A 27,321-nucleotide genomic window follows, 5' to 3' on the forward strand; every position below is an offset into this window, starting at 1 on the left:
GCATCATCAATCAGCTGCATTAGGTCAAGTCCCTATCCTATGCAGTCCTACTGCAGGAGTGACCCTGGTCAAAGGATGTCAAAGGGCCCCACGGGGTGCACAGGTGTGGAGTGGCAAAGAGGAGGAAAACTTCGCAGGTGCTCCAGCGACCAGGTGTGGGTGCGTTAAGTACTGGTACAGACAAATCAGTGTCACAGGAGATTCTCCCAGACAGGCCAAGGTACATAAAGGTAGAGAAGCCCTGTGTAGTATTACCATACCCTGCCAGCAGGGGGCGCAGAAATCTCGAACATGTTCAAAGGCAAGTTGCTGGGGACCTTATATACATGCTGACAATGGCTCGACGCCTCCATCCGGCAGTCATTCAAAAAAACTCAGCTCTTCAGTTCTCCCACCACTAAGAAGGAGGCCCAGTAAGTCACTGGACCTTGGGTACTGGGCAAAAATACATGCCTTGCTACATAAATGAAAACCCTGCGTGCATGGACGCAGCTCACCAGCCCTGGTTCTGTTTTGTATGAAAGGGTGGCAGCTGTTCTCTTGGGGAATATGTTGGCCCCACTTCCCCACTGGAAGCAAAGCTGCTGACAATAAAGCCTCATCAGTTAGAGGCTACCCTAAATGCCTGAGCCTACTTTACTGATGGTTCAGCTCAGTGGTAGCTACAATTTCCAAATTCAACGTCTCACTCCCAATATACGTTAAAAAGCAAAGATTTTAAAGGGAAGGTCTTAAAAAACATACACTTTACAAGGGATCATCTGCAAGTTTAAGAATTAAATCCAAGTTTTCTGCATCCTCAGAACGCACGGTCTCAAATAATTCTTTTCATCAGTCTCTTTTCCAGATGCATTTATATGAATTCATTATTCAGCTATTCAACAATTACTGAGTACCTACTGGGTGCTTGGCTCCATAGGTTTCATGATCATGACAGAAGCCTTGCCCTCCAGAAGCGGAGCTTCTACATGAGGTTGCAGACATGGTAACAGGCCATTATAGCAAAATATGCTAAGATTCTAAGCATATGTATGTGTGTCCATAAGCTTTTATTTTAAAAAATAATTCTAAGAGTTGGGGTCACTGTGAGACAGGAGATTACATTTGATAATGAAAAAAATTTATTCCACACATGCTATTGCTACTGTTCTCAACTCTGAATGCCAAGAATGCTACCTTTTTAAAATTCTGGTTCAAACTGTTACATGTTTCATGCTAATTGGATAAAGAAATACTGGAATTGGCACAGCAGAGCTACAGTTACCCCTAATGTTTTGCAAAGAATACTTCATATTTCAAAGCTCAAAACCTTTTCTGTGAAATACAAATCCAAGAAATTCTTCCCTCTCTCAACTATAGTCACTTGTTTTGTCATAAATAGACCTTTTGGAAAATAGCCATGAGTTGCATTATCCCGTATGGCAGAAAACATTCCTGGATCATCTTAATGGCTCTAAATGATTCACTAATTTTGACCATCGAATGATGAATCTATTGGTTGGTTTTCCTCAAGACCTTCCCACCAAACACAATACCTTCAGCTCAGTACATATACTGTGATCACAAGTTCATCCCATATTCAGATATTTCAATTACAGTGCTTATGCTGCCATTTCTGTCAGAATAATTATAGCAGGTATAAATAGTATTGTATAATCTAAAACCTACTAAAAATGAAAGTAGACACCAAGATGCCAAAATCTTTCGTACTTAAAGGCAAATGTATTCAGTTCCTTTCCATGCAGCACATAAGGTATCTATGCTTCTTTCTTTTCCAAATCAAGTTTGGGACAACCTTTGAGGATCTGCTCACCCTCTAAGGTGAGCCATATTGCACCATGTTCTGCTAAGTCGTCTTGTATGGGGGAAAGGAACATTCTTGCTGTCCTACAATTAGTCAGGTGGGGAGTATGGTGAGAGAAAAACCAACGTGTGCTGTCTCTTGCACTGCCATCAAGCTCACAGTGGGGCCCTATCAACTTGTACCAACAGATAGATGCCTATAGAAGCTGGGAGGAAGGCACAGGAGAACTGGAGGAAAGACTTGGTGTCCTATGATGGAGTAAAGAGGCTGCTGGTTGGAAAAACCAGGAATAATGGAAGTGCAGTCATTCTCCTTAGGATGCCATGCCAAGCAGAAAGCCTCCGAAAAACCCACCAGTCACTAGAACATTCTTCTTCACAAATGACACAACCTAGGAACAGAAGATAGCACAATGGATTATTTTGGTAAGGATATTATTATTAGGAACCATCTCTATTACCTATGTGATCTTAACAATGCTAATCCCCTAGTTGCTTGGTACTGTATACTTTACCCACAGGGCAGTGAAAGCCATGAGTCAGCTTACTTGTGAAAATGACAGATGATGAGAATAAGGCTATGAGGAGCCAAACAGGAAGTAGGACACAAATCACGAGGTGAGGCAATGGGTCTTTGGCAACGTGGTGGCAGTGTTGCTAGTGTAGTGATCAAATCCAAGAGATGTTTTTGAGATGGGACTTGTGACTAGATGACTGGCCATTTGCAGGATGAGGAGGAGAAATTAACGGCAACTCCTTGGATTGGTTTTAGTAATGTCCTTTAGAGAGCTAAAAAACCTGCCTGTGAGTTCACTCAGGCAAGGACAGAGTTCACTGGGGCAGTTACAGGAAAAGGGGCAACTCTCATGGTTTCGCTCCTTCCACTCTCTCTGGTGGTAATGAAGGCTGCTCACTCAGAAGTCTCCCCAAATCTCTCCATCCTTTCATCCTGTCTGTCCATCTATTCCCTTTCCCCCTTCTGAGACCTCCTCTCAAGGAGACGCCATGAATTCTCATTCTCACACTTCACCACATCAGAGGATGGTTTAAAATAAGGATATCTTACTTTCCTAAAGCTTCCCACCTCCAGCAGAAGTTCCCACTCATCTGAGGCTCGCAGCGTACACTTGGCATCCTTTGGCTCTCATGTCTGTGCTCTATCATAAGTGGGTCATGGGTCAGGCTCCCTTTCTCCCAAGTACAACCACCACCTTACAAAGTGTTTACTGGGACAACACATGCAGTATCCTAGCCTAATAATTTCTTGAAATAAACTGACTTCACCTCTCAACCATTTAAGCCACTCACACCCTGACTTCCCCGTGACCCTGTCTACTCTCCTGGCCTACCTCCTGAGACCCCCTAGTGTCCTCACTCTGACTGTGCCTATGTCTCCCTGCATCACTTCCACTCCTCCCCACTTTTCCCTCTCGGTAAAGGACCACATTTCAGTACTTGAGGCATTGTCTTTTAACATCTGGTCATCATGGGGAATGAAAAAAATCATATAGCTTCCTGAAACAACTGTTTTCATTCATTGTCTTTATTTTCTTAACTTCCTACTTATTCTTTAACTTGTTACAATTTGCTCTTTAACTCCACCACCCCACTAAAACTGTTCTCTACTGAAATCACCAATGACTCCTTTGTTGTTAAATACCAAACTTACCATCTATTTCTCTGCTTCCCAAATGAGACAATAGGCTCTGAGATGGAGAGCTGGCCACTATCTCTGGGGCCGGTGACAGTGACAGGCCACAAGTGGGAATACAAAAATATTTATGGAATGAACCAATTCCAAATCTTTTGGTTGGTTTAAAACAAGTTGCCTCTGTGAGTCAACACTTGGTTCTAATCAAATATTATTAGTATTACATACTTTTTATTATATATATTTCCTATATCATTAAAAAAGTTTTCAACTATTATTTATTGCTTTTGTAAACTGTTGTAAATAATGAAAAGTTTTGGTGAAATGAAAATAGTGTAAGTTTCATTACCCTGAGCTTGAGGAGGAAAACGGTGGAAGGGAGAGGACTATCTATGCCCCTAGGCCTGACAGATGCCACTTTCCACTCTGGGTAAAGGACCAGTTTAGACTGACTTGCCACCATCCATGTCATGTTTAACCTAAGTCGTCCTAATATCACCTATTCTATTTGACTATATGACTTTTTCCTGTCACTGCTACTGAAGTGTGAACGCCTCAAGCACAAGGTCCACTTGGATTTATCTTGAAATCCCTCCTCTGCACTCACGCTGTCTCTGTTCTATGTGAATCCTGAACACCATGGCTCCAGGCTACAGGTGGAGCAAGGCACCTCTTGACACCTCTCTCACCGGTTCAGTACACTCATCTCTTTGGGACATTTGTCATATTTCTAACGGTAATAAAGAAGTAGCACAGTACGTCCTTTCAGAGTGGAAGGGCTTCTCCTGTCCTCAAATCCCGCTGACCACCTGTTTTTAAATCAAGTTTCACTAGCACAGCCACACCTATGGCTATTTTTGCACTATAAGGTAGAGTTCAGTAGTTGTGACAGAGACCACATGGCCTACAAGGCTGATAATACTGACTATCTTGCCTGTTACAAAAACATTTTGCCTACCTCTGGGCTAGACATTCCTTCTAGTTATGTGTAGAACAAGCAAAGTATGGACATTCAAGAGATGTGTGTGCACAGAGACAAAATATGACTCAAAATCATTCTGGCTGTATTATGATCTACGTCCTTATTATCCTCCCCACTTGTTGTGCTGCCCTTGTCCCTATAAGAACTAATTCAAGGGATGATCAACCCACGTAAGCCCATGTATCACTCTGCACTCTCACCTACTGATAAAGGTCACCAAACACTTCAACTACCCAGATTTTAAACAATGCCTCTAAGGTGAAGACATTCCATCCAAGGCTGACATACCGGTATGTCTACCCCAGTTTTGTACACACAGAACTGTCTGTAACTCTCACACACTGCATGCGAACAAACAGGCCTCACCTCCTCTGCTTTGCTTTTGACCTCCGTGGGTATCTGGCTGCTCTTCCGGATCTTAAGCTGTTCCTTGGCTTTCTTCATGTCCTTCTCTACTCGCTGCCAGTCCACCTTGATGTACCCAGTATGGTTTGCAAGCTGTAGTTTCAACAATGATAGCAAGAAATAAAGCAACACAGGCTTGTTATTTCTTTTTGTCAAGATAAATCACTGAAGTACATTATCAAAAACTCTTCTGACTTTCCATGTTTGGAGACATTGCCATCCAGCTTACTGTATGACAGTGACATTCACTCCATATCTACTCAGCATCTCCCAGAATTCAGTAGACCAGCCTTCAATGACTGCTGACAACTTGTTTACTTTATAGTCTTACCCCCTCTACAAAGTTTTAAATTAGCTTACAAAATAAAGTGATAAAATGAAAATCAGAATTGGAAGTCAAGATGTAAGGTGAAGAAACAGATCTTACAGCCAACATAAATCTGAGTTTTTTGACAATGTGAACAGAGCAAGGCTGTCAGGTTGTAAGGCTGTTTCTCAGAAAGGAACCTTCTAGGACATGACCCCACAGAGACTTCTTGGGAGCAACTTCATATAAGGGATGTGCTTCTCCCAGTTGGCTGTAAGGTCCGTTTCCATTTCTTCACCTTACAGTGTGAACAGGATAAAACTGATTCAAATATGTAGTTTCAGATGGACTAGTGTTATCCAAGGAATGAAGAGACTGATTATACAGCCCATCAATCAATCCTCCATCAATATCACTGAACAGTTTGGTAAAGCATATCTACCTAGACATCTCAAAATATTTAAAAGTGACACTCTTTTCCCCTCTGGCAGCCTCCCACATTGTTGCTCTTCCTGCTCTATTTTTGTTAATGGCACCACCAACTAAACAGTCACCCAAACCAGGCTGGGGAAAATATTTGCAATATATATTAATAATCAAGACAGTAATATTCATAGAAAGTAAAATTCTTCTAGAGATCAGTGAGAAAAGAAATCCACCTAAAAAATGGGTAAAGGCAACTCACAGAAGTGGCCAAATAAAAGGAAAAAGTTCAACTTTCCAAGTAATGAAGGAAATTACAATTAAAATTAATGACCTACTATAACTTTTTTGTCAGATTGGAGACAATTAAAAGATTGAAAATATCCAGTATTGGTAAGGATGAGAGGAAACAGACACTTTTATCCACTCTTACTGAGTGTTAACTGGTTGCCTTTTAACCGAGCGACTTGGAATTATTTACCAACACTGAAACTGCGCGTGCCAATAGCTGGGCATGACCCAAACGTCCTCCACATGTGGATGGGCCATGTTCCCACAACAGGATATTACTGAGCACTAAAAAGATCAAACTTACTTATAGTAGCAAAGTAGCTGATTCTCAAAAATTACATACTAAACGAAGATTCAAAGCTTCACACCCCTTTACTCCACCCTATCTCTCCCACAGAATAGAATACACTGAATAGTTACTTGAGGGCTCTGCCAAGACAAAAAGCAGCTGGTTGAAAAAGCCCAGAACTGGGCATTTCCCATTTTTCCTCCAGTATTGTTTGACCTACATTTGAGGCAGGACTCAAATACCTCTGAGAGAATTCAACACACATAATATAAAAAGTCTCAGAAAAACAGAAATAGACAGGAAGCTTCAACTTGGTGAAAAGACTGTCACTTTTTGTAGACATGTTTGTCTATACAGTCTTAAAGAATTCAACAAAAAACTCCAAAAACTCTTAAATCTAAAATGTGAGTTTATCAAGATTGCAGAATACAAGAACAACACAAAAAATCAACTGTATTTCTATATGCTAGCAATTTAAACAACTGGAAATGGAAATAAGTTTTTTTGTTTACAATAGCTACAAAACAGTTAAATGCTAGGCATAAATCTAGACAAAAATCACACAGGATCTGTATGCTGAAAACTACAAAATACTGAAGAAAGAACTCAAAGACCAACCAAATAAATCGAGGCTCAGGCTATGTACATGGAATGGAAGACTCAAAGTAGAAATGATGTGCAATTCTCTCCAAACTAAGCTAGAGTTATTGCCATTCCAGTCCCAGCAGGACGGTTTATAGATATATAAATAAGCTGGTTCTAAAATGTGTATGGAAAGGCAAAGGAAACAGAAGAGCCAGTGATTTAAAAAAATAACAGAACTGGAGGAATCCTACTACCTGATTTTAAGACTTACCACAATCATTATGAGTCCAATTGGGAGATAGCCTTAGGGCTTGGGTGAGTGCCCAAGGAAAGCCACAAGCTCAGCTAAAGCTGTAAGGTATCTAGGAATGAAACTGAACCACGGATGTACAAGATTTATATGGGGAAAAAAACTAGAAATCTATGCAAATAAATTAGGGAAGACCTAGATAGATAGAAAGAACATGTTCACAGACAGGTGACTTGCCATCACAAATGGTATTAATTCTTCCCAAATTTATCTGTATGGTTCCCATGCAATTCTAATAAGAAATGAATTTTTGAAAGTAATTGACAAACTTGTACTAAAATTTACATGGACAAGCATAAGTACAAAAGCAATCACAACACTCCTGAAGAGCACACTTACCAAGTATCAAGGCTTAGTAAAGGTAGAAAGTTGACCAGTAGAACAGAACAGAAAAACTAGAAGCCAATCCACACACACATGAATTTTGATATATGATAGAGGCAGTGTTATAAACATTGGGAAAAGGAAGACTTCTTCACTAAATGCTGCTGGGACAATTACCAACATGCAGGAAAGGACAATGGATCCTATGTCAAACCATAACCCCTGATCTCCAAACATCATGCCTAACCCCCACCTTCATCCCTTCCTGCACTCCTTGAAAATCTGACCCATGCAATGCCAGAATCCTATTCTGAGGGTCTCTCCTGGAGACACTTCCAATACCAATTGCTTCTGTCAGTCAGGGCCCCAAAAAGAAACAAACGGTACCCTCAGATAAGACATTTTATAATGCATATAAATATCGAATCACTATGTTGTACACCTGAAACTAACATTTTTATGTTAATTATACTTCAATTAAAAAAATTTAAGGTGAAAAAAAAGATATTTCAAAGCAACTGTCAAGACTCACTGCAGGGTGTCGGGCAGGGGACACTGCACTTCTGCCTGAAGGAGTTAGAGGAAGGAGACGACAGAAATGTGAGGGGGGCCCCAACTTGCAGGGACTCAGACCTCCAAGAGACAGAGAGAGGCCCAGCCATCCCAGACCCACCCCAGCCCTCTGCTCATCCAGCTCGTCACCTCCTGCCTGCAATTACGGGAGACTCCTCAGCCACAAGCACCCACCTTAACCCTCCCCAAATTCCCAACCCATGGAAACTGAGAGAGAGAAAAAAAATCATGGTTACTTTCGAGCATTAAGTATTGAGGGAATCTGTTGTGCAGCAATACTATATTCAACCCAGCCCCAGCCAGCCAGTCACTAGCTTTCTTACACACATTTAATTTTCAGCCAACCCATCTGGGAGACTCACTCCAATTACAGTTCTAATGTAGAACTTATCTTGCTAAAATGAGAACTGCCAACTGTGAGAGGAGACAAATGGCTGTGAATTCAGGGACCAGGGCTCCATAAGAGCAGTAGTTCTCAAGCTCCGCTGCACATTAAAATCACCTTGAGAATCAACTACACTCCAATGTGTAAACACGCCTACCACCTATGAGATCAGAAAGGGGGGTCAGGCCCCAAGCATCAAGTGTTTTTTTAAAATGCCCAGGTGATTCCAATGTGGAGTCAAGTCTGCAAACCAAGGCTACACTGCAGCCTCAGAGAACCAGTGGCTCTGAAAGAAAAGCCAGGCCAAACAGACAGCAGAAGACATCTGACTGTACTATCATCAAGCCCTCATTTATTACTGACCATTCTGGGATCGATGTCCTCTATGTAAAAGCTGCCTATATTAGTGTACAAAAATAAATCACAGCACAGGGCACTTGTATTACACTTTGTATTTTTGAATCACATCTGCTTAATATTTCAATTGTCTTAAAAACCCTGAAAGGAACTTTAATAAGGAATATGTACTTATGTACCCATGATACAAATAACAAAATAAAATTGTGACTAGTAACTGACAAAGTTGGATTCAAATGGTCACTAGCAATTTCAAATACTACGTGAAAGCAAATTCCAGTGGAATATAGCCAGGACCTTACAGCTCCTCACACCACATTCCTAATAGGCAAATGGAATTTTCCAAACATTTAGGAGTATTTCACATACAGACCTGAAGGAGAAAGAATCCACCTCCCACAGCTGTTGCAGCCAATTTTCCAACCTTCTGGAATATGAAACCTGTGCACCTACAAAAATCAAACCAACATCAGACAGATTGACAAGCTGTCAGATACACATGAACATGCACTTCTAACAGTGTTTAAATTCTCCTTACCTTGGGATGATCAGTTCCTTCTTACTCCATACATAAAGCCAGTCCCCAAGGGGAACATGACATAAGGAAACAGCAGAGGCTCTGAACTCAGGAAGGCCCTGACTCAAATCTTGCCTGTACCATTTACTACTTTTGTGGTCTTGAGAAAATCCCTTAAAACTCCCAGACTGTGTTTTTAAAAGGTGACTCTGGCTACACTGCAGACACATACTAAAGGAGGAAAGGATAAAGGCAGAGGCTCTAGTTTGGAGCAGTCTGGAAGAGAAACGCTGATGGACCAAAACAAGGTAGTAGGATAGAGATGATGAGGAGGGAGCAGCCCTGAGAACTGTGAAGCAGGTAAATAAAATAGGCCTAAGTTTGAGGACACGGTGGTTACAAGGGATAAGGGACAGCAGGAATCTGACCACAACAACTAGGCAGTCAGTGTGGTTGTATTTTTTTACAATACGGAAACAAGGAAGAGCAACAGATGAAAAGGAAGGGAAGGGGATGGAAGGAGATAAAACTATTTTGAATATGTTGAATGTGAAATGTTCATGTGATATCTGACTGGCTACATCTAGTGGCCAATTAAATTAGTTATTTGATTTGTGTCTTTATTATTGTCTATCTCCCTTCCCAAACCCTGTTCCACAGGGCAGAGATTCATTTTTTTCATTGCTATATGAAAATATGCCGTAATTATTAACAATTGTTGAAAATGTCCTTCCCTTTGCTCTGTTCCCCTTCACAGTGAAACTACTTATGGTTTGTCTAGTCGTCTATTTGTCCCCTCTGCCCACTCTCTCAAACCCACTCTAAGCAGGCTTTCGGTCCCATGACTTCAAGGAAACAAGTGTTTTCAACAAAGTTACCAATGATCTTGACGTTACCACATGCTAATGTTCATTTCTCAGCCTTTATCTCAGTTGTCCTATCAGCAGCTCTGACCGTCAATTACTCTCCTGGAAATAACTTTTGAAATACCATTCTCTCCTGGTTCTCTCCGTATCTCACTAGCCATTCCGCTCACTCTCTTGCTGAGTCCTCATCTTCCTAACCTCTAAATACTGGACTGCTCCAAGGCTCAGTCACAGTTACCTTTTCTCTACATGTACTTCGTAGATGTTTCCATCTGGTTCTGTGGGTTTAAATGACATCTTCTCTGCCCTAATTTTCTACCTCTCACCCCTTGATACATTTCAGCTCAGTAGACGAAAGAACTACATATATAACAATTGTGGAGGACGTCACAAGCTTTTTAAATGTTTGTGAACAAAAGTTAGGTATATCTCAGAAGGGACTAAAGTGGAAGGGTAGGAGGACTAGTAAATAAACAATAAGGACTTAATTCTTAAATCTGATCATAAGCTGAAGTAAACTGCCTGTACTTTATATACACTGGCCCTAAGTCCCTTATATGAAGTTATTAACTGACATTTTTCAGCTAAGATTGTTTAATCAGTGATATATGCAACCAACTGTGTCACTACCTAGCCCTTTTTTCTCCCATCTTTTTTTCAAAAACCAAAAGTCACGGATAAGGGTGTTTTCCTCCAAAGAAATTTGGGGGAAAAATGAAGTATATTTAAACTCTAGTAATTTTTCCCTCAGTCTGTCTTTAAAATTAGGTGCAATTTTCTTTGGTCATCTTGAATTCAGGTTCATTCATGCTGCCTAAGTTCGATCCCAAAAAGATCAAGATCAGATACCTGAGGTGCACTGGTTTGTAAGTTGGTGCCAGGTCTGCCCTGGCCCCCAGGATTGGCTCCCTGGGTCTGTCTCCCCAAAATGTTGGTGATGACATCCAACCGGTGCTTGGAAGGTTCTGAGGATTACAGTGAAACTGACCACTCAGAACAGAGAGGCCCAAACTGAGGTGGTGCCTTCTGCCTCTGCCCTGATCATCAAAACCTTCAAGGAGCCACCAAGAGACAAGAAGAAGCAGAAAAACATTAAGCACAGCGGAAGTATCACTTTTGATGAAAAATTGTAAATATTGCCCAACAGATGAGGCACTGATCTTTAGCAAGAGAACATTCTGGAACCATTAAAGAGATCCTGGGGACTGCCCAATCTGTAGGCTGCAATGTTGATGGCTGTCACTCTCATGGCATCATAGATGACATCAACAGTGGTGCAGGGGAATGCCCACCTAGTTAAGCACTACAAAGGAAAATTTTTCAATAAAGGACCACTTGATAACCAAAAAAAAGTTATTACAACTATATCCCATATGTTCAAGAATCTAGAGGAAAGACTGTAGATAATAAGTAGACAAGGAACATATTTTAAAATATCAAATCAAATGTCTAGAGATGAAAACAACAATGTCTGAGATGAAAACTACACATGATGGAACTAACAACAAAAGTTAGATACTATTGAAGAAAAGAGTAGTGAACGTCATGACTAATAATAAAATCTATCAAAAATGAGATTGGAAAAAAGAGTGAAAAGCATGAAAATAAGGTCGTAATACTGAACTATAGTTATGCATTGGGGAAAACTGGAGGAATGGTAGACGGGGTCTCCAGATACTTTTCAAACAAATACTTGTGAATCTAGTTATTTCAAAATATAAAGTTAAAAAAAAATAAACAGTATCAATGAACTATGGGAAAACTTCAAGTGGTATTATATATGTGTGACTGGAATTGCTGAAGGAAAAAAAATATATGAAGAAATAATGAGAAAAATATTCCAAATTTGACGAAAACCATAAATCCACACATCTAAAAAGTTCAATGAACTCAAAGCATAAGAAACATGGGAAAAAAACCCTACACCTAGGTACAACATATTCAAACTGCATAAAAGAAATGATGAAGAGAAAAATCTTAAAAGCAGCCTGAAAAGGGGGAAAGGAACATTAGATACAGAGGTATAAAATTGAAATAGCACATTTCTCATAGAAATAACACCAAAAAAGATAATGGAATAAAGTATTGGGAAGAAAATACCCTGTCAAGCTATAATTCTATACCCAGTGAAAATATCTTTCAAAAACAAAAAAGAAATAAAGACCTTTCTCAGATATACAAATGCTGAAAAATAAATCACCAGCAGACTACCAGCAAAAAAAAGTTAAAAGAAAAGTCTTTCAGGCATTAGCGAATGATACCAGATGGAAATCTGGATCCACACAGAGGCATGAAGAGCACAAGAAATAAACTGTAAGGGTAAATATGAAAGGTTTCATTCTTATTTAAAAATATAAGAATTCAGTATTTAATGGGAAAATAAAGAATATACTATGGATTTCTAACACATGTAAAAGTAAACTGTATGACAATGAAAACAAATTGCCCACATCTCCAGTCATTAGGGAAATGCAAATCAAAACCACGGTGACATCACTTCACACCAAGATGGCTATAGTAATTAAAAAAAGAAAATATGTGTGTTTGTGAGATGCAGAGAAACTGGAACCCTTGTACACTGCTTATGGAAAAGTAAAATGGTTCAGCTGCTGTGGAAAACAGTTAAGTGATTCCTAAAACGTTAAACATAGAATTACCATATGACCCAGGATTTCCCCTCCTAAAAGAACAACAGGTACTTAAATACTCGTATACAAATGTTCATAGCAGCACTATTCACAATAGTCAAAAAGTGACAACAATCCAAATGTTCACCAATGGATAAATGAATAAACAAATTGTGTGTATATATACACTCGAACACTATTAAAAGGAATGAAGTCCTGATACTACAAAGTGGATGCTCAAAAGCATTATGCTAAGTGAAAGAAGCCAGACACACAAGGTCAAGTATTACATGATTCAATGTAAAATATTGAGAACAGGTATATCCCTAGTGACAGAAAGCAGATGACTGGTGGGTGCCAGGGGCCCAGGAACGGGGGAAATGGGGAGTGTTTGCTCATGAGTATGGGGTTTTATTTTGAGGTGATAAAAATATTTTGATCCTAAATAGAGGTGGTGGTCGCACAACACTATGAAGGTACTGAATGTCACTGATTATATACTTAAAATGGTTGCTTTTATGTTATGTGAATTTCACCTCAAATATATATATATATGCATAATGTATTTATTTATATTATACATACATATATCTATGTATACACACACACACATATATATTTGATCCAAACGAAACAAAGAACAGATAGAATACCAAGATGGTAAATTTACACCCAGTAATAGCAAAAATAAAGTTAAGTGTGAATAGTCTAAGCACCCTAATTTAAAGGAAGAGATAGTCAAATTGGATTAAAAAAACGAAGACCCACCTATATGCTGCCTACAAAAAGGCCACTTTAAACACAAAGACTCCACTTTTCTAAACTCTGCCCCATGTACCTCTTCCCTTGGTTGATTTTAATCTGTATCCTTTTGCTGAAAAAAATAGTAACCATGAGTATACCAGCTCTCCGTGAGCTTTGTGAATCCTAGGGAATTATCAAACATGAGGGTGATCCTGGGGACCCCTGAACTCTACAAACTAGTACGTGACTTTGGCAAAGACGGCGGTACACAAGATCAATACACAAAAATCAATTGTTTCTATATATAAACAATGAACAATGAGAAACTGAAATTTAAAACTAGCATTTACAATAGCATCAAAAATATGAAATGCTTAGGGATAAATGTGATGTAAGACATACAAGACCTACAAAGCATTGCTGAGAGAAATTAAAAGAAACCTCAACAATGGAGAGACAAACCATGTTTATATATCACTGCAATCCCAGTCAAAATCTCATCAGGCTTTTTGTAGAAACTGTCAACAAGTTGATATTCTAAACTTCATCTGAAAATACAAAACACCTAGAAAAATCAAATCAACTTCAACAAAGAGAAAACAAAGTTGTAATAAAATTTACACTACCTGATTTCATAAATTCTTATAAAGTTACAATAACCAGAAGAGTGTGATATTGGCACCAAGATAGACAAATCAACATGGATCATGGACCTAGATGCAAAATCTAAACCTATACATCACCTACAAGAAAATCTTGGTGACACTGAGTTAGGCAAATACTCTTAGATATGACACCAAAAGGTACAGCTATAAAAGAGAGAGTTGATAAATTACATTTCAAGATTAAGAACTTCTGCTCTTTTGAAGATACTGCCAAGATACTAAAAAGCTAGAAAGTAGAAGAATGTATTTTCAAATCACACATCTAACACCTGTAACCAGAGTATATAAAGAACTCTCACAACTCAGTAATGACAGAAAAACCAATATCCCAATAAAAATATGGAGAAATGATTTGGACAAATACCTTCTCAAAGATATATGGATAGCAAAAGTAAGCCCATGAAAAGATGCTAACACCATTAGTTATTAGGAAAATGTAAATTAAAACCATAATGAGGTATCAGTTCATACTCACCAGGATGGTTGCAATCAAAAAGACATCATGCCAAGTGTGAGGACATGGAGAAACTGGAGCCCTCATACCTTGCTGGTGAGATGTAAAATAGTACAGATGCTTTAGAAAACCGTTTGACAGGTTCTCAAGAAATTAAAGCATACATCTACCTGACCCACCAATACCATTCCTAGGTATTGCCCAAAATAAATGAGAGCGTCTATTTATTCAAAGACTTGTACCCAAATGCCCACAGCAGTTTTAGCCCCAAAGTGGAAACAAACCAATATCCATCAAAGGTGAATGGGTAAACGAACTGTCTCATCCATATACTACTGAGCAATAAAAAGGAACAAACTAGTGATACAAAAAAACTGCACAGATGAACCTCGAAATTAGTATGCTAAGTGAAAGAAAAGTCAGACAGAAAATAACACACACACAAACGAATTCCATTTATGTATAATTTTAGAAGACACAAAGTAATCTCTAGTGATAGAAAGCAGATCAGTGGTTGGGATTATAAAGAAGTACAAAGAAACTTTTAGGGTGATGGAAATGTCATCTTGATTGTGGTGATGGTTTATGGGTATGCATGTCAACACTTACCAAATTGTATACTTCAAATAAGTAGTTTATGACATGCCAATTTATTTATTAAACTGTTAAAAAATTAGAAATAAAGAAAATAGCCAAAAAGTTCCTAAAGAATATGGCAGTCTCTCTCTCATTCACACACACACTCACACACATACCCTGACATGCAGCAGAGGCAATGCAGCAGGTGGAGAAAGGATAGCTTTTGCAATAAACTGAGCTGGGACAACTGGGTATTTCACATGGAAAAAAAAATTTACCACACAATAAACACAGAAAACAATTCAGGTTGAATTTATAAATCTCAGCATGAAGATAAAATAAAGTTCTAGCACATGGGGTAGGCAAAAATTACTTAAGTAGGACATAACAATTACTACCATTAAGGTAAAGATTGATAAAATTGACTGTATTAAAAACAAGATCAGTTCAACAAAAGATACCAGAAGGCAAATAAAAAGAGAATTACAGAATGCAGAATAAGTGAAAGTAACTGCAATACATACAACCAAGGACTCATATTCCCAATATATAAAGAGCTCTTATAAAAAGAATAACTAAATAGAAAAATTACAAAACATTAGAATGGACTTCATCAAAGAGGAGATCCAAATGGTGAACATATGTAAAAATTGCTATATTTCACAACTACTCAGGGAAATGTAAATCAAAACCACCAATCACTATCTATTAGACTAGCAAAAATTTAACAGTCTGGCAAAATCAAGTGCTGGCAAGAATGCAGATAAGGAACACTCACTCATCATTGTTGGGAGGGTAAACTGTTAAGACCACTTTTGGAAAGCAGTTTGACATTATCTCCTGAAGCTGAAGATAGTTAATACCATGATCTGGCAATTCAACTCCCAAGTATAGACCCTACAGAAATGTGTGTTCATATACAACAGGAAATTTGTACAAGAGTATTCATATCAGCATTGTTTAAATTAGCCCAAAATTGAAACTCAAATGTTTCAACTCAGATGAATATACTGTAGCATATTCATACAACTGGATTCTAAATACAAATGAAAATGAAGAAAGTACAACTATACACAATGTGGTTAAATATACAAAACAGGCTGAGCAAAATAAGAAAGACCTAAAAGAATACACATGATTGTATTTATTTAAAGTTCAAAACTAGGTAAACTACAGTATATTAGTCAGTGACAGAACTGGTACTGTGACTACAAAGAAAAGCAAGGAAATAATTCTGTAACCATCAGGACCTTTATCTCTGGAGTTTTTGAGGTGCTAGCTACATTTTTTTAACTTAGGTGGCTGTTACAGAGGGGTTTCCTCTATATATAGTCATTCAAATGTGCATATATTATATGCACTGTTCTGTATTCACATTGTATTGTACAATAAAATTTTTCAAATGCAAGAAGTAGCGCTTATGAGATTAATGGATTAGCTATTTACTTACTAAATTTGCTAATAAAACTTCCTGAATTTATTACAAATGAAGCCATAAGCTGTGTCACATTAAGGAAGTTATCATCTAACACAGGTAATAAGTGGCTAGCTCCTTATTCTACCACTTTCTAGCTCTAAGACCCTAGGCAACTGAACCTTTCTGAGCCTTAGTTTCTACAAAATGAGGGTAGATAATAACAGTACCAATTTCAGAGTTGTTGTGAGAAAGAAATGAGTTATGTATATAAATACTTCAAACAGTACTTAGCATGCAGTAAATACAATATGTAGTAAGTGATTAACTTCACAAAAGTCAAGGTGTTTTCATTGGTTAAAGGAGATGGTTCTACAACCATGCAATAAAAAGACCCTGGACATCTTTCCCGTCCTTACCATCCAGTGACACCTCCAATTAACAGCTGGGTTGCCACACTGTACTTTTCGGCTGAGGGCCCAGATTCCTGCCCAAACAGCTTGCGCCACCACGGTTGCCTTTTAGTAAATTCTGCAAGGTCCAGTGACTCAAAATTTCCCTCAAAGTTGCCTATAAGAATTAAGATACTGAGTAAGAAAACAGTTGCTTTTATAATAAATCACCACCATTTCTAATTAGATGAAGAGATTTTTATGAAAACAGAGACAATTGTAGTAAAAATGTCCAATCATTCGATTTTAAATAGTAAATTAACTCTGAAATTCTGAGTAGAAATTGAGTGAAATTTCATTCATTGGTGAATGAATAAAAGTGAAAATCAGACTAAAATCAACAAATTAATATCTCTGTTAGAGAAAAAATCTAGACAATTTAGAATTAGTACTCTAGTTTTTCCTCTCAAATTTAAAAACAACCAAAATGACCTAGTAAAAGATCCTACTAATACTTCATAATGCATCCAAAATAAAATGGACTTTCTTCATTTGCCTCTCCTTTTCAGGAGTAACTCAATACTATGCAGTAGCCCACAAATTCACAATTCTCACTATATGTGGGTCTTTGGTGATAAAAAAGATAAGAGGTAATGTTCAATTGGGCTCTTACTATTTACCATGTACTAGGCAATTAACATGTATATCCAATTAAATCCACAGAATAAGGTACTGTTTATTAACTCCATTTTGTAATTAAGAAATGGAGGCCCAGAGGTTACATGATTCGACCAAGAACAGAAAACGAGTTAACAAAATGTCTAATCCCTTTCTCTGTAGGGAGATAACATAGGGATAAATTTAGTGAAAAACATACAAGACCTCAACACTGCAGAGAGAAACTGAAGACGACCTAAATTAATGGGAATACATACTACATATTTTGCAAGAGAATATTTTTAGAATGTTCATTCTCTCCATATTGATGTATAGACTCAATGCAATCTCAATCAAAAAGTAGGTTTTTACTGAGAAATCGACAAGTTGGTTCTAAAATTTATATGGAGGTGCAAAGGACCTAGAGTAGCGTTCCAGTTACTATGGCTATACAACAAGTTACCCCAAAACTTCATGGAGCAATACAATCATTTATTATACTCTCAGACTCTGTGGATCAGGAATTCAGACAGGGTACAGCATTACAGCTCATCTATGTTACATGATGTCTGAAGCTTCAGCTGAAAGGCTCCCAGGCAGGGGTCTGGAATCATTTACTATAGCCACACATATGTAGGCTAGTATGGGCTTCCTTACAGCATGGTGGCTAGGTTCAAGGGTGCCTGTCCCAAGGGAAGGAGTGAGAAACTGAGGGAAGGAGGGAGCTCAAGGGCTAGGCGGAGGCTGTATTACCATTTTTAAGACTTAGCCTGAGAAGCCAGGCAGTGTTACTTCCACGGCATTCTTTGGAGCAGTCACACACTCCCACTGAGATTCAAGAAGAAAGACAGACTCCATCATTCAGTGAGAGGAATGTCAAAGTCACACTGAAAAAAGAGCATGTGGAATGGGAGACATTGTGGCAATCATTCAGGAAAATACAATGGGCCACAAGTGGCCAAAACAACACTGGGGGAAAAAAATATAAAGTTCAAAGAATTTCAAGACTTCTTATAAAGCCACAGTACAATATGGGCAACTAATTTCAAGACTTATAGAGCTATCACATTTCCCACAGTGTAGAACTGACCTAAGGATACACAAATGTATCAATGGAAGAGAATGCAGTCCAGAAGTAGATCTATGCATTCAGCCATTTGATTTTCAATAACATGGCAGCAAGGAAATTCAATGAGGAAACTAAATCTGTTCAACAAATTGTGTTAGAACTACTAGGCATCTGTACTTAAGAAAAATAACCTTAATTCCTTCCTACCTTACACCATACACAAAATACAACTCAACATGGATCATAGATTCCAATTTAGCGTAACAAAAATATGAACGTCTGAGGAATTGGGCCTTCTGTGGCCTTGCAAGTAGTTAAATGAAAGTGCTTTTTCTAATGTAACAAGAAAACATTGCTGCTGTGTCAAAGAACTTCTCTCCCTAAAAATAATCACTGAAAACAAGAATGAGTTTTAATATAATTTTACCAAGCCTCTTAGCTCAATAGGGGGGCTCCAGTCTAAAAGGGGATCAAATTAGACACCTTTAGTTCATCCAACTTTAACATCTGGCAATGATAAGTATTATGTAGACAAAAAAGTGTGTCTCATGGGCCCAGGAAATCAATGATCACAGTATCATGTGATCATCAGTATGATTAAGACTGAAATGCATGAAGTCAACCTCAAAATTTCTCACAGCCATTACCTAGGTGAGAATATCTGATTAACCTGTACATTTTAAGTGAATAAGGGCACTCTGCTCTGCAGGAAAATAATTACTTGGTGCATTCCAACCCTTTACCATCACCAGCATACAGTGGTATGCAGGTAAATGTTTAACCGGCTGTGGGGGGTGGTATTTGTAGTGCCTATCAATTTCCACAATATATTCACTAATCCTGAGCGTGACATCACTGAATTGTGACATCACTGAACTCACAGCGGAGAAGAGATGCACAGTAGCGCACCGTATTGTTATTTCTGCAACACAGACATAATAGACCTAAGTAATCTAAAGAGCACAAATAACAGTAAAGCATGGCAAATAGTAAGTGATGGGTTGAATGTTTTCACTGCCTTTGTTTTTAAGCTAATTTATGTAATTTCAAATTTATGTAGTTGTATTTTCAACGACGGCTGTTTATGGGATCTTGTGGGCCAGCACTGAACTGAATATATTCTGAAGCTCTCAAATTAGTAGGGTAAGAGGCAGTCGTGCTCCACTGCATATTAATTATGGGGAATCTTCCTTTGACTACTCTAACTAAATAAAAGACTATTTCAAAGTACGGTCACATGTGAACTACTCTTTCAAAACCATCAACAGCGCAAGAGGCGCCTGGCACACAGAACGACCCTCGTCAGGTGCTTGAGACTAACGTCCAAAGGAACAGAGCCAGAAGCGCCACTGGGCTTCCGAGAACAAGGACGGAAGGTCTCCGGGCTCGGGCTGATGGGGGCGGTGCCGGAAGGCTGCGTGAGCCCGACCGGAGGCAACATCCCGGAGCAGCTGGGCCCCAGCTTGGCACCTGACCTTGGCTGGACCCTGGGCGCCACTGAGTTGCTTAGGCTCCCTGGAGAGCTGGTCCGGGACTGGCAGGCGAGGAGCCTTACCCCTCTGGGAACTCGGGAAGGCGGCTCCCCGCGGCGGCGGCGGCGGCGCGCACTCCCGCCCTTACCTTGACTGGACGCAGCCATTTCGGCGAGCTCGTCTCGCGATGACACCCGCAGGGCCGCGGCGCAGTAGGACCCTGAGTGGCGCGCTGTTGTCGCCACAAGCTGGCTTCCGGCACGTGGGGCAGATGTTTCCATTCCCATGCCGCAGCGGAAGAGGGCGGGCTGGGCTAGCGGCGGTCGCTCCCCTCCCCCGCGCGCAGCTGCGTCACAAGGCCCGAAGGGCGGTGTCCCAAGCCCCGCGGCTCCGCCCCGCAGACGCGCCGAGATGCGCGTGCGCAGAAAGCTGTCCGGCCCACCGAGATGCGCGTGCGCAAAAAGCCTGCCCCGGCGGATCTGTTCCGCTGTCCTGGACAGCAGGTGCGCTCGTTGATCACCTAGGAGAGACTTCTAGGACTCTGCGGTGGTGCGGGACTTTCCTAGTAATGATTATTTTACCCATTACTTTGCTAAAAATAAAGTAAGCTTGTGTTTTCGTTCATGTAAACATCCAACAGATACTTACCAGTGCCTGCCATGTGCCCAAAGATGTTCTACTGGAGTTGTTAGGCAGAAAGACGGACATGGGCGGGAAGGAAAGACGGTGGGGCTCACCAGGAACTCCAGGGAGTTAATTGGATGAAGCCCGAGAGCCACAGATAACTCAGAGTTAATTAAATGAAGCCACAAGGGCAGAGAGTAACCTGAAGAGCACAGACAGGCACTCCCCAGATGACAAAAATTCCCCAGTTGAAAAATGTCGGAGTGTTAGGAAGGAAAGGATTCGGCTCGGTGTCGCAGGGAAGTCAGATATAGTGAGATAAGAGACCAAAGTCAGGAAAGCAAAGTAAGTTTTAATACACACACTCTGCATGGCGTGACAGAGAGGGCCTGCCTAAGGTGAGACAGGCAGGTGTGGATGCTCATTCTGAGGCTTCTTTTATGTGGTTTTTGGCAGGGCAGAAGTCCTTGATTGACAGCTGTCAGCTCTTTTGGCTGGTACTGATTGGTGAAGTGGGGAAGGGGCTGTGCTGTGCCTGTGCCTCTGATGTTTCTTATCTGGTGGCACCTCCACAACCACACAATTGTAGACACACACCCCTCGGTGCGAGCGCCACTTCTCCCCATCATTTATTTCTAAGGGCGGCCCTCCCAAAGGTTGCATCCATTATTACAGATTTCAGGTTCAGAGGAATCCTATGCCAGGTATAAGTCCGGGAAGAGGAAATCCGGGTGTAAAATACCTCTAAAACTGAAATCAGTCAAAGGGAGAAATAAAGTTTAAAATCCGTCTATTGCTTACAAACTGCATTCTGGGCCTGTCTCTTTTTCCTGCTCCAGCAGAAGCAAAACCGGCCCTCCCCCTCAGCTCTCAGGTACAGATAAGCCCTCGGTTGCCCAGGTCATTACTCACTGATATGGAGATGAACTTCTCTACCCCTAAGGAATGATACAAATGCACTAAAGCCATACTTCTCTCCACCCTTGAGCACCAGTTGATATGCAGATGTACTAAAGCCAGGTGAGATATTCTGGAAATATTACAATTTTACCCATAGGGCCCCCCCAGAGATGACTCAGGGAGTTGATCAGATGAAGCCAAAGGGTCCAAGAGAGACTCAGTAAATGGCCAGTCACACCATTTAACTGCTCCACACCTCACTTGCTTCTTCTGTACTCTCCTGGCAGTCGTCATCATGTGGGTTAAATCAGATAACATGTAGAGCATCTGGCAGAGAATTTATCACCCTGTATTATAACTATCTGTCTACCTTTCTGTCTCCCCCCACTGAACTATGAGTCCCAGAAGGCAGGAACTGGATTTCACTTCTCTGAGGCATGGAACTACAGCATAGTGTTTAGGAGCATGACTTCTGGAGCCAAATTAAGTGGGTTTGGATGCTGCCAGTTACAAGCTACATGCCCATGGCCAAGGTGCCTCACCTTTTTGTGCTTCAGTTTCATCACCTGTAAAATGAAAACAAGAATAGAAGCTGCATTAAAAAGTACTTAGAAGAGTTCTTGGCATATAGTACATGTTAGCTTTTATCTTTGCATCCTGATACCTGGCAAAGAGAGGGTCTCAGCAAATGTTTACTTTGAGGCTACATTTTGATGTAAAGAGATCCTATACCCGGGCCAATGTGAGCAACTTAAGAAGCATCTAGTAACAGCAATGCTGGGTGGTTATGAGAGCTACGTAGGAGAACAAAGCTGTGAGGGCTATCAGCAATGCCAGTGGGGGTAGAGAGCTTACCCTGTAAATGTGGCGGTCCATATTTGAGTTCATCGGGAAGGAAAGATTTGAGCCAGACTTGAAGGAGATGTGGGAGTGGAAACACGTGGACATCTGGGGGAAAAGGTGTTTTAGGGAGAGGAAATAGCAAATGCTAAGGTCTAGGTGCAGTAATGTGCTTAATATTTTAAGGAAGAGCAAGAAGGTGTTGCTAGAGTGAAATGAGATAACAGAGGTAGAGGGACAGGACATGCAGATCATGGGAGATGCTCTTGGCCATGGCAAAAACATAGGATTTTACTTGGAGTGAGGTCAGAAGGCAGTGAAGTGTTCTGAGCAAAGGAGTGACAGGATCAGCTTTATAGTGTGAAATAAAAATGAAATTTTTATGGCCCCACAGGAAAAGACAGCTATGCCAGTCAGGACAACTCATGCTATGCTGTGAAGATGCCATGCAGCCATTCCTGTCAGAGTCAGCAAGATTGCAGCAGCCCCCACCAATGATGAAGAAGGAAAAAAAACAGTCCTAAATGATCAAAGAAAACAAAGGAGTCAAGATTCTGTTGTCCTTGATGGAATTCTTTAGGAAAATGAGTGAGACGTCTCTGACACCAAATGTGATTGTCACTCTTCCAACACCAAATGCAATGGTGTATTTCTTCCCTACATATATGTATAACAGAAACATTATACACAGCACCAATAGTAGTGTAACTGAGACGGGGACCGTGGGGGTAGTCAGAGTAGGGTGAGGGCCTCTGGAAGAAGAGCCCCACCAAAACTCCGTATTAAACAATTAAGCAGATAGAGTTACATTAATTCTCTAAAATAAAATATCAAACTAAGAATATAAGCATTCGTCAGCAAAGATTAGTTAAAACTAAAAAGCCAGGAGTAACTTAGCCTGGAATGTTTGAACATCTCCCAGATAAGAAAATACCTCAGCATAGCCCATGCCTTGTTTGTGTCAATTAAACGAGGCTATTGTAAAATTTACTTTAGCGGCTAAAAGGCCCCGTTTATCTTTAACTTTACCCAGATGCTGCTTTTCCTCCTCCAGCCCTAATCAAGTCATATATAACCTGGGCAATTAATATAACAGGCAGGCCCAGCCATAAACAACATAGTGAAGGACAGGAAGGATTCCATCTTAAAGACAAGAAGTTTAGAAGTAAAATTCTTAATTTACTATTTAACAAACAGACAGTAACTCAGCTCACCCTGAAAGCAAGACAAGCAGCCTTGATTGATACCCTCCCAAACCAAGAAACTGCTATTCTAAGAAAGAATCAAAGCAGTATATTTCTTATGGTAACTCTGGAAAATAGTCTGGAAACCTGATAAGAAACTTAGTGTCTCCTTAAAAATAAACATTTAGAGACCATTTGGTGGGTCTGCATCCCTAGCTCTTTTGTCTCTCAAATGCCTATAAATGCCCTAGACAACGCACCACCCCGGGCTCTCCTGTCCCCTCCTGGTGTGAGCCAGGAGCTCTGTCCTCTCACTGTGAATCTCTCAAAAAAAGCCTCTCCCTGGCTCTTCTACCTTGACTGTTTGCTGTTAATTCTTCGACTCTGCAAACAAGAACCCAGGCATCACAACTTCATTCAGGTACCCAGACCCTATTCCAGTGTGGGTAAATAGGTGGGAGGGGGTCTTCCCACACATAATTATACCAAGCAATTCTTGAACACAGCAGGGTGTTGGAGAATGCAGCTCAGTTCTGATGCTATCTGCCCAGAGACAGCACCAGATTCCCAGGTTAAGGGCCCGTGCTACAAGACCACCCTCCACCCCCAACTCCAGATTCCAGTAACAAATTCCAGGCAGTTCCTGTGCTTCTGACCTACCAGCTACAGATTGGAGGTTCCCACAACCTCTCCCTTAGGTTCCATTAATTTGCTAGAGCAGCTCACAGAACTCAGAACACTTACATTTACCAGTTTAATAAGGGATACCATAAAGGATACAAGTTAACAGCCAGATGAAGAGAGACACAGGGGGAGGTCCCAAATAAAGGAGCTTCTATTCTATCCTGGTGGAGCTTGGGGCCTGGCTCTGGGGCACATGGAGGGGCACGTGGAGGTGTTTCTCTCTGACCAAGAAGCAGGATCCAAGAGAGAGGATCAGGCTGAGTACAGTGCAGAGAGAGGGCGAGCTCTTCTCCTGGGTTTTGTGAGGCCTTCATTGCCTAGTCATGATTGACTAAACTATTGGCCATTGGCTGATCCAACCTCCAGCCCCCACCCCCCCACCGCGTGGAGTCCAAAAGTCTCTCATTAACATGAGAAAACACCCATTTCACCTTTAAGGCTCTGCAGTGTTTTCAGAAACTGTGAAGACCAAATATACCTGGGAAATGCATATTTGGTCATATAGGTGACCAAATATTTATTTCTTATAAGTCATTATATCACAATGCGTATCAGTCCTAACCCTTGCCTCTTTTTGCGCACAGATAGCCCCAGAATGTGCACAGTCTGAACTTTTAGGACACTAAACCAAATGTATCCTTGACACGCTGCTTTGATGTATTCATTAATGTAACTTTCCCCTGCACATATCCCCTGCTGTAAACTGCATATAAACTATCTTCACACAAAAAGGAATGGAACAGTCTAATCAGAACTCTTTCTCTGATTAACTGTTTTTTGGGCCATAGTACTCGGTCACGAATACACTCTATCATATTCTAGCCATGTTGATTTCAGCCGACAGTACTTCTAAAATGTTACTGGGTAGTGGCTGTGTGAGAAGCAGGGAGGCTATTAGAATGCAGATTACTCTTGCTTACTATTCGGGTGGATTCCAGGACCTTCAACATCCAGTACTTCTCTTGCTGCTCCTACCAAGGAAGAGGGCTGCAGTAGGCCAGGGATGTGAATGCAAATTCAAAAGTTCCTCTTCACCATGACCTCCCTCTCCCTCTCGTCCTTGCCTTGAAGTTTCTGATTAAAGCGGTATCTTGTGTGCCTACTGCTCTCAGAGGTGAATGGGTTAAGCTTTAGTTCAGCCTCCCTTTTCCTATTCAGTTCTTCCTGTGGCTGCTTCCCACTGCCAAAAAGGAAGCAATCTTCCCCGTTACTGCTTAGTTAGTGCTAATGTGCTGACACATCCAGCAGGTAAAGTTACCTAAAATTCTCTGCAAAAATGTTGGGACTTTTCATTAAATCATAGAAAATTTACAGGTTTTCTCTTGGGAGCCAAAGATATTTTAAAGAAGAATCGATATTTTGCTTCTCCAGTTGAACATTTTCTAGCAATAAAAGCCATGCAAATAGAGTTCTCCACCTGCTTCTTTCTGTGCCTTTTGCCACTCAGCTTTAGTGCCACCAGAAGATACTACCTGGGCACAGTGGAACTGTACTGGGACTATATGCAAAGTGAACTGCTCAGTGAGCTGCACCTGGATACGAGGTAAAGGCATGTTCTATAAGGTTCAGTCAGGATTATGGGGATGTGACTCTGGTTGGAGGAAGGTGCAGACATCAGGTTAGGATGGCTGTGATGCTAATTAGGCCCTGAAAAGCATTTCCAGGTAAGGCATACGTGCATCTGTGCTGTTAGTACAAATGCTAATTGCCAATCTTTTTCCTAGATCTGACCTATTCACTGATACTTCATTCTGTTTTGTCCATTGCTGCACTTTGTCACCTGCTGCTACTCTGGAAACTAGAGGGTAGAGTAGAGGGAGGATGAAGAGGCAAGGAGCATAATGGAGAGAACAAAACTGCCCTCAGTCTATCCCCAAGCACAGCAGTCTAAGATCCCACGGGTATTACACACAACCGTAATCTCTAGTTCTCTTGTTTCTGCATGTGGTGTGGTTAAATCTTTGCCTACTTTTGCTGTAAAGACAGTAGTAGCCATGAGTTCAGAAGCTTTTCATTTTTGGGGGTGGGGAGTCCTAGTGTATTTTGGAATAGTAGTGTTAAATATTCTTCTCAATATTATCTGTGGTTGATTTGTTCAGATTTCTCTGCCTTTTCTTCAGGCAAATTTGGTTATGTATATTTTACTGGAAAGCAATCTATTATCCCTATATTTGATAACATATCGATATCAAGTAACATAACAGCCTTGTGATATTAATTGTTCTATGACTGTATTTTATCTCCTTTCTCATTCTTATATTGCATATGTTCTCTTTCCCTCCCTTAAAAGTAATATTTCCAGGAAGTTTCTCAAATTTATTATTGGTCTCATCAGGAATCATCTTTTGGTTCTATCAATTTCTGCTTTTACTTTCATTAATTCATTCCTTCTTCCTAATTTCCTTTGGTTCATTTTGTTCATCTATTTTTGCTTGTTGAGTTGAATGCTGAAATCATTTATTTAAAATTTTTTTCTTTCCTTTAAATGTATATTATAAAGATTTAAGCCCAATATATATGTAAGGGCAATATAAATATTAAATGTGGTCACGTCATACATATGTTACAGCCTTTTTTCTCCTGTTTGGCTCCCCACCCTTCTTCTCCATTAGCCCCCTTCTTCCCTGTCCCCAACCAGATGACCCTAGTATAATAGTATATATTCATGCATACACATATTTACATATATTTACAAATAAGGATTTTTTTACAAAAATGGGATATTACCAAACTTTTCTCATTTGCTAACACCTAGTAAATTCTGTCCAAGTCAATTGGCATGCCTTCAATTCGTACTTTTTAGTGGTTACATAAAATTTCATATTATTCCAGTTTTTTGGCCATTATATCCAACACCATTATACATTGGTACTTTTATTCCGATGACACAGATTTTCAAGAGGGATATTGCTGAAATGAAGGAACTATTTCCTTTTTAGTTTTAATTT

At 40.2% G+C, this 27,321-nt stretch overlaps 2 protein-coding genes and 1 pseudogene across 4 annotated transcripts in view; 2 read left to right on the forward strand and 1 right to left on the reverse strand.

Moving 5' to 3' along the window:
* Positions 1–1,030: 1,030 nt before the first annotated feature.
* Positions 1,031–20,514, reverse strand: FUNDC2 (FUN14 domain containing 2). Its single transcript, XM_017650948.3, has 5 exons — positions 20,290–20,514; positions 16,971–17,121; positions 9,059–9,134; positions 4,803–4,934; positions 1,031–2,195 (listed from the first exon to the last, which is right to left on the reverse strand). Exons 1-5 carry the CDS (start codon positions 20,426–20,428, stop codon positions 2,118–2,120), a joined length of 576 nt encoding a protein of 191 aa, XP_017506437.1. The 5' UTR covers positions 20,429–20,514; the 3' UTR covers positions 1,031–2,117.
* On the forward strand, positions 10,615–13,466 carry LOC118973660 (large ribosomal subunit protein uL11-like; annotated as a pseudogene).
* A 5,055-nt stretch (positions 20,515–25,569) lies between the features above and the next one.
* Positions 25,570–27,321, forward strand: part of F8 (coagulation factor VIII) — a 129,485-nt gene continuing 127,733 nt past the window's right edge. For all 3 annotated transcript variants that reach the window (XM_017650949.3, XM_017650950.3, XM_037025054.2), the window contains exon 1: positions 25,570–25,916. In XM_017650949.3, the coding sequence (XP_017506438.3) occupies positions 25,771–25,916 (146 nt within the window). In that variant the 5' untranslated portion in view covers positions 25,570–25,770. The remainder of the gene's footprint in view (positions 25,917–27,321) is intronic.

This window comes from Manis javanica, chromosome X (genome assembly GCF_040802235.1).
Source record: "Manis javanica isolate MJ-LG chromosome X, MJ_LKY, whole genome shotgun sequence".
Classification (NCBI taxonomy): domain Eukaryota; kingdom Metazoa; phylum Chordata; class Mammalia; order Pholidota; family Manidae; genus Manis; species Manis javanica.

Excerpts from the sequence above, each read along its gene's own strand:
- FUNDC2 (XM_017650948.3), bottom strand. The coding sequence starts at position 20,428 with ATGGGAATGGAAACATCTGCCCCACGTGCCGGAAGCCAGCTTGTGGCG. Across the intron at positions 17,122-20,289 it reads AATGGCTGCGTCCAGTCAAG|GCAACTTTGAGGGAAATTTT; the intron begins GTAAGGGCGGGA and ends TAATTCTTATAG. Across the intron at positions 2,196-4,802 it reads TCAAAAGCAAAGCAGAGGAG|GTTGTGTCATTTGTGAAGAA; the intron begins GTGAGGCCTGTT and ends TTCTGTTCCTAG.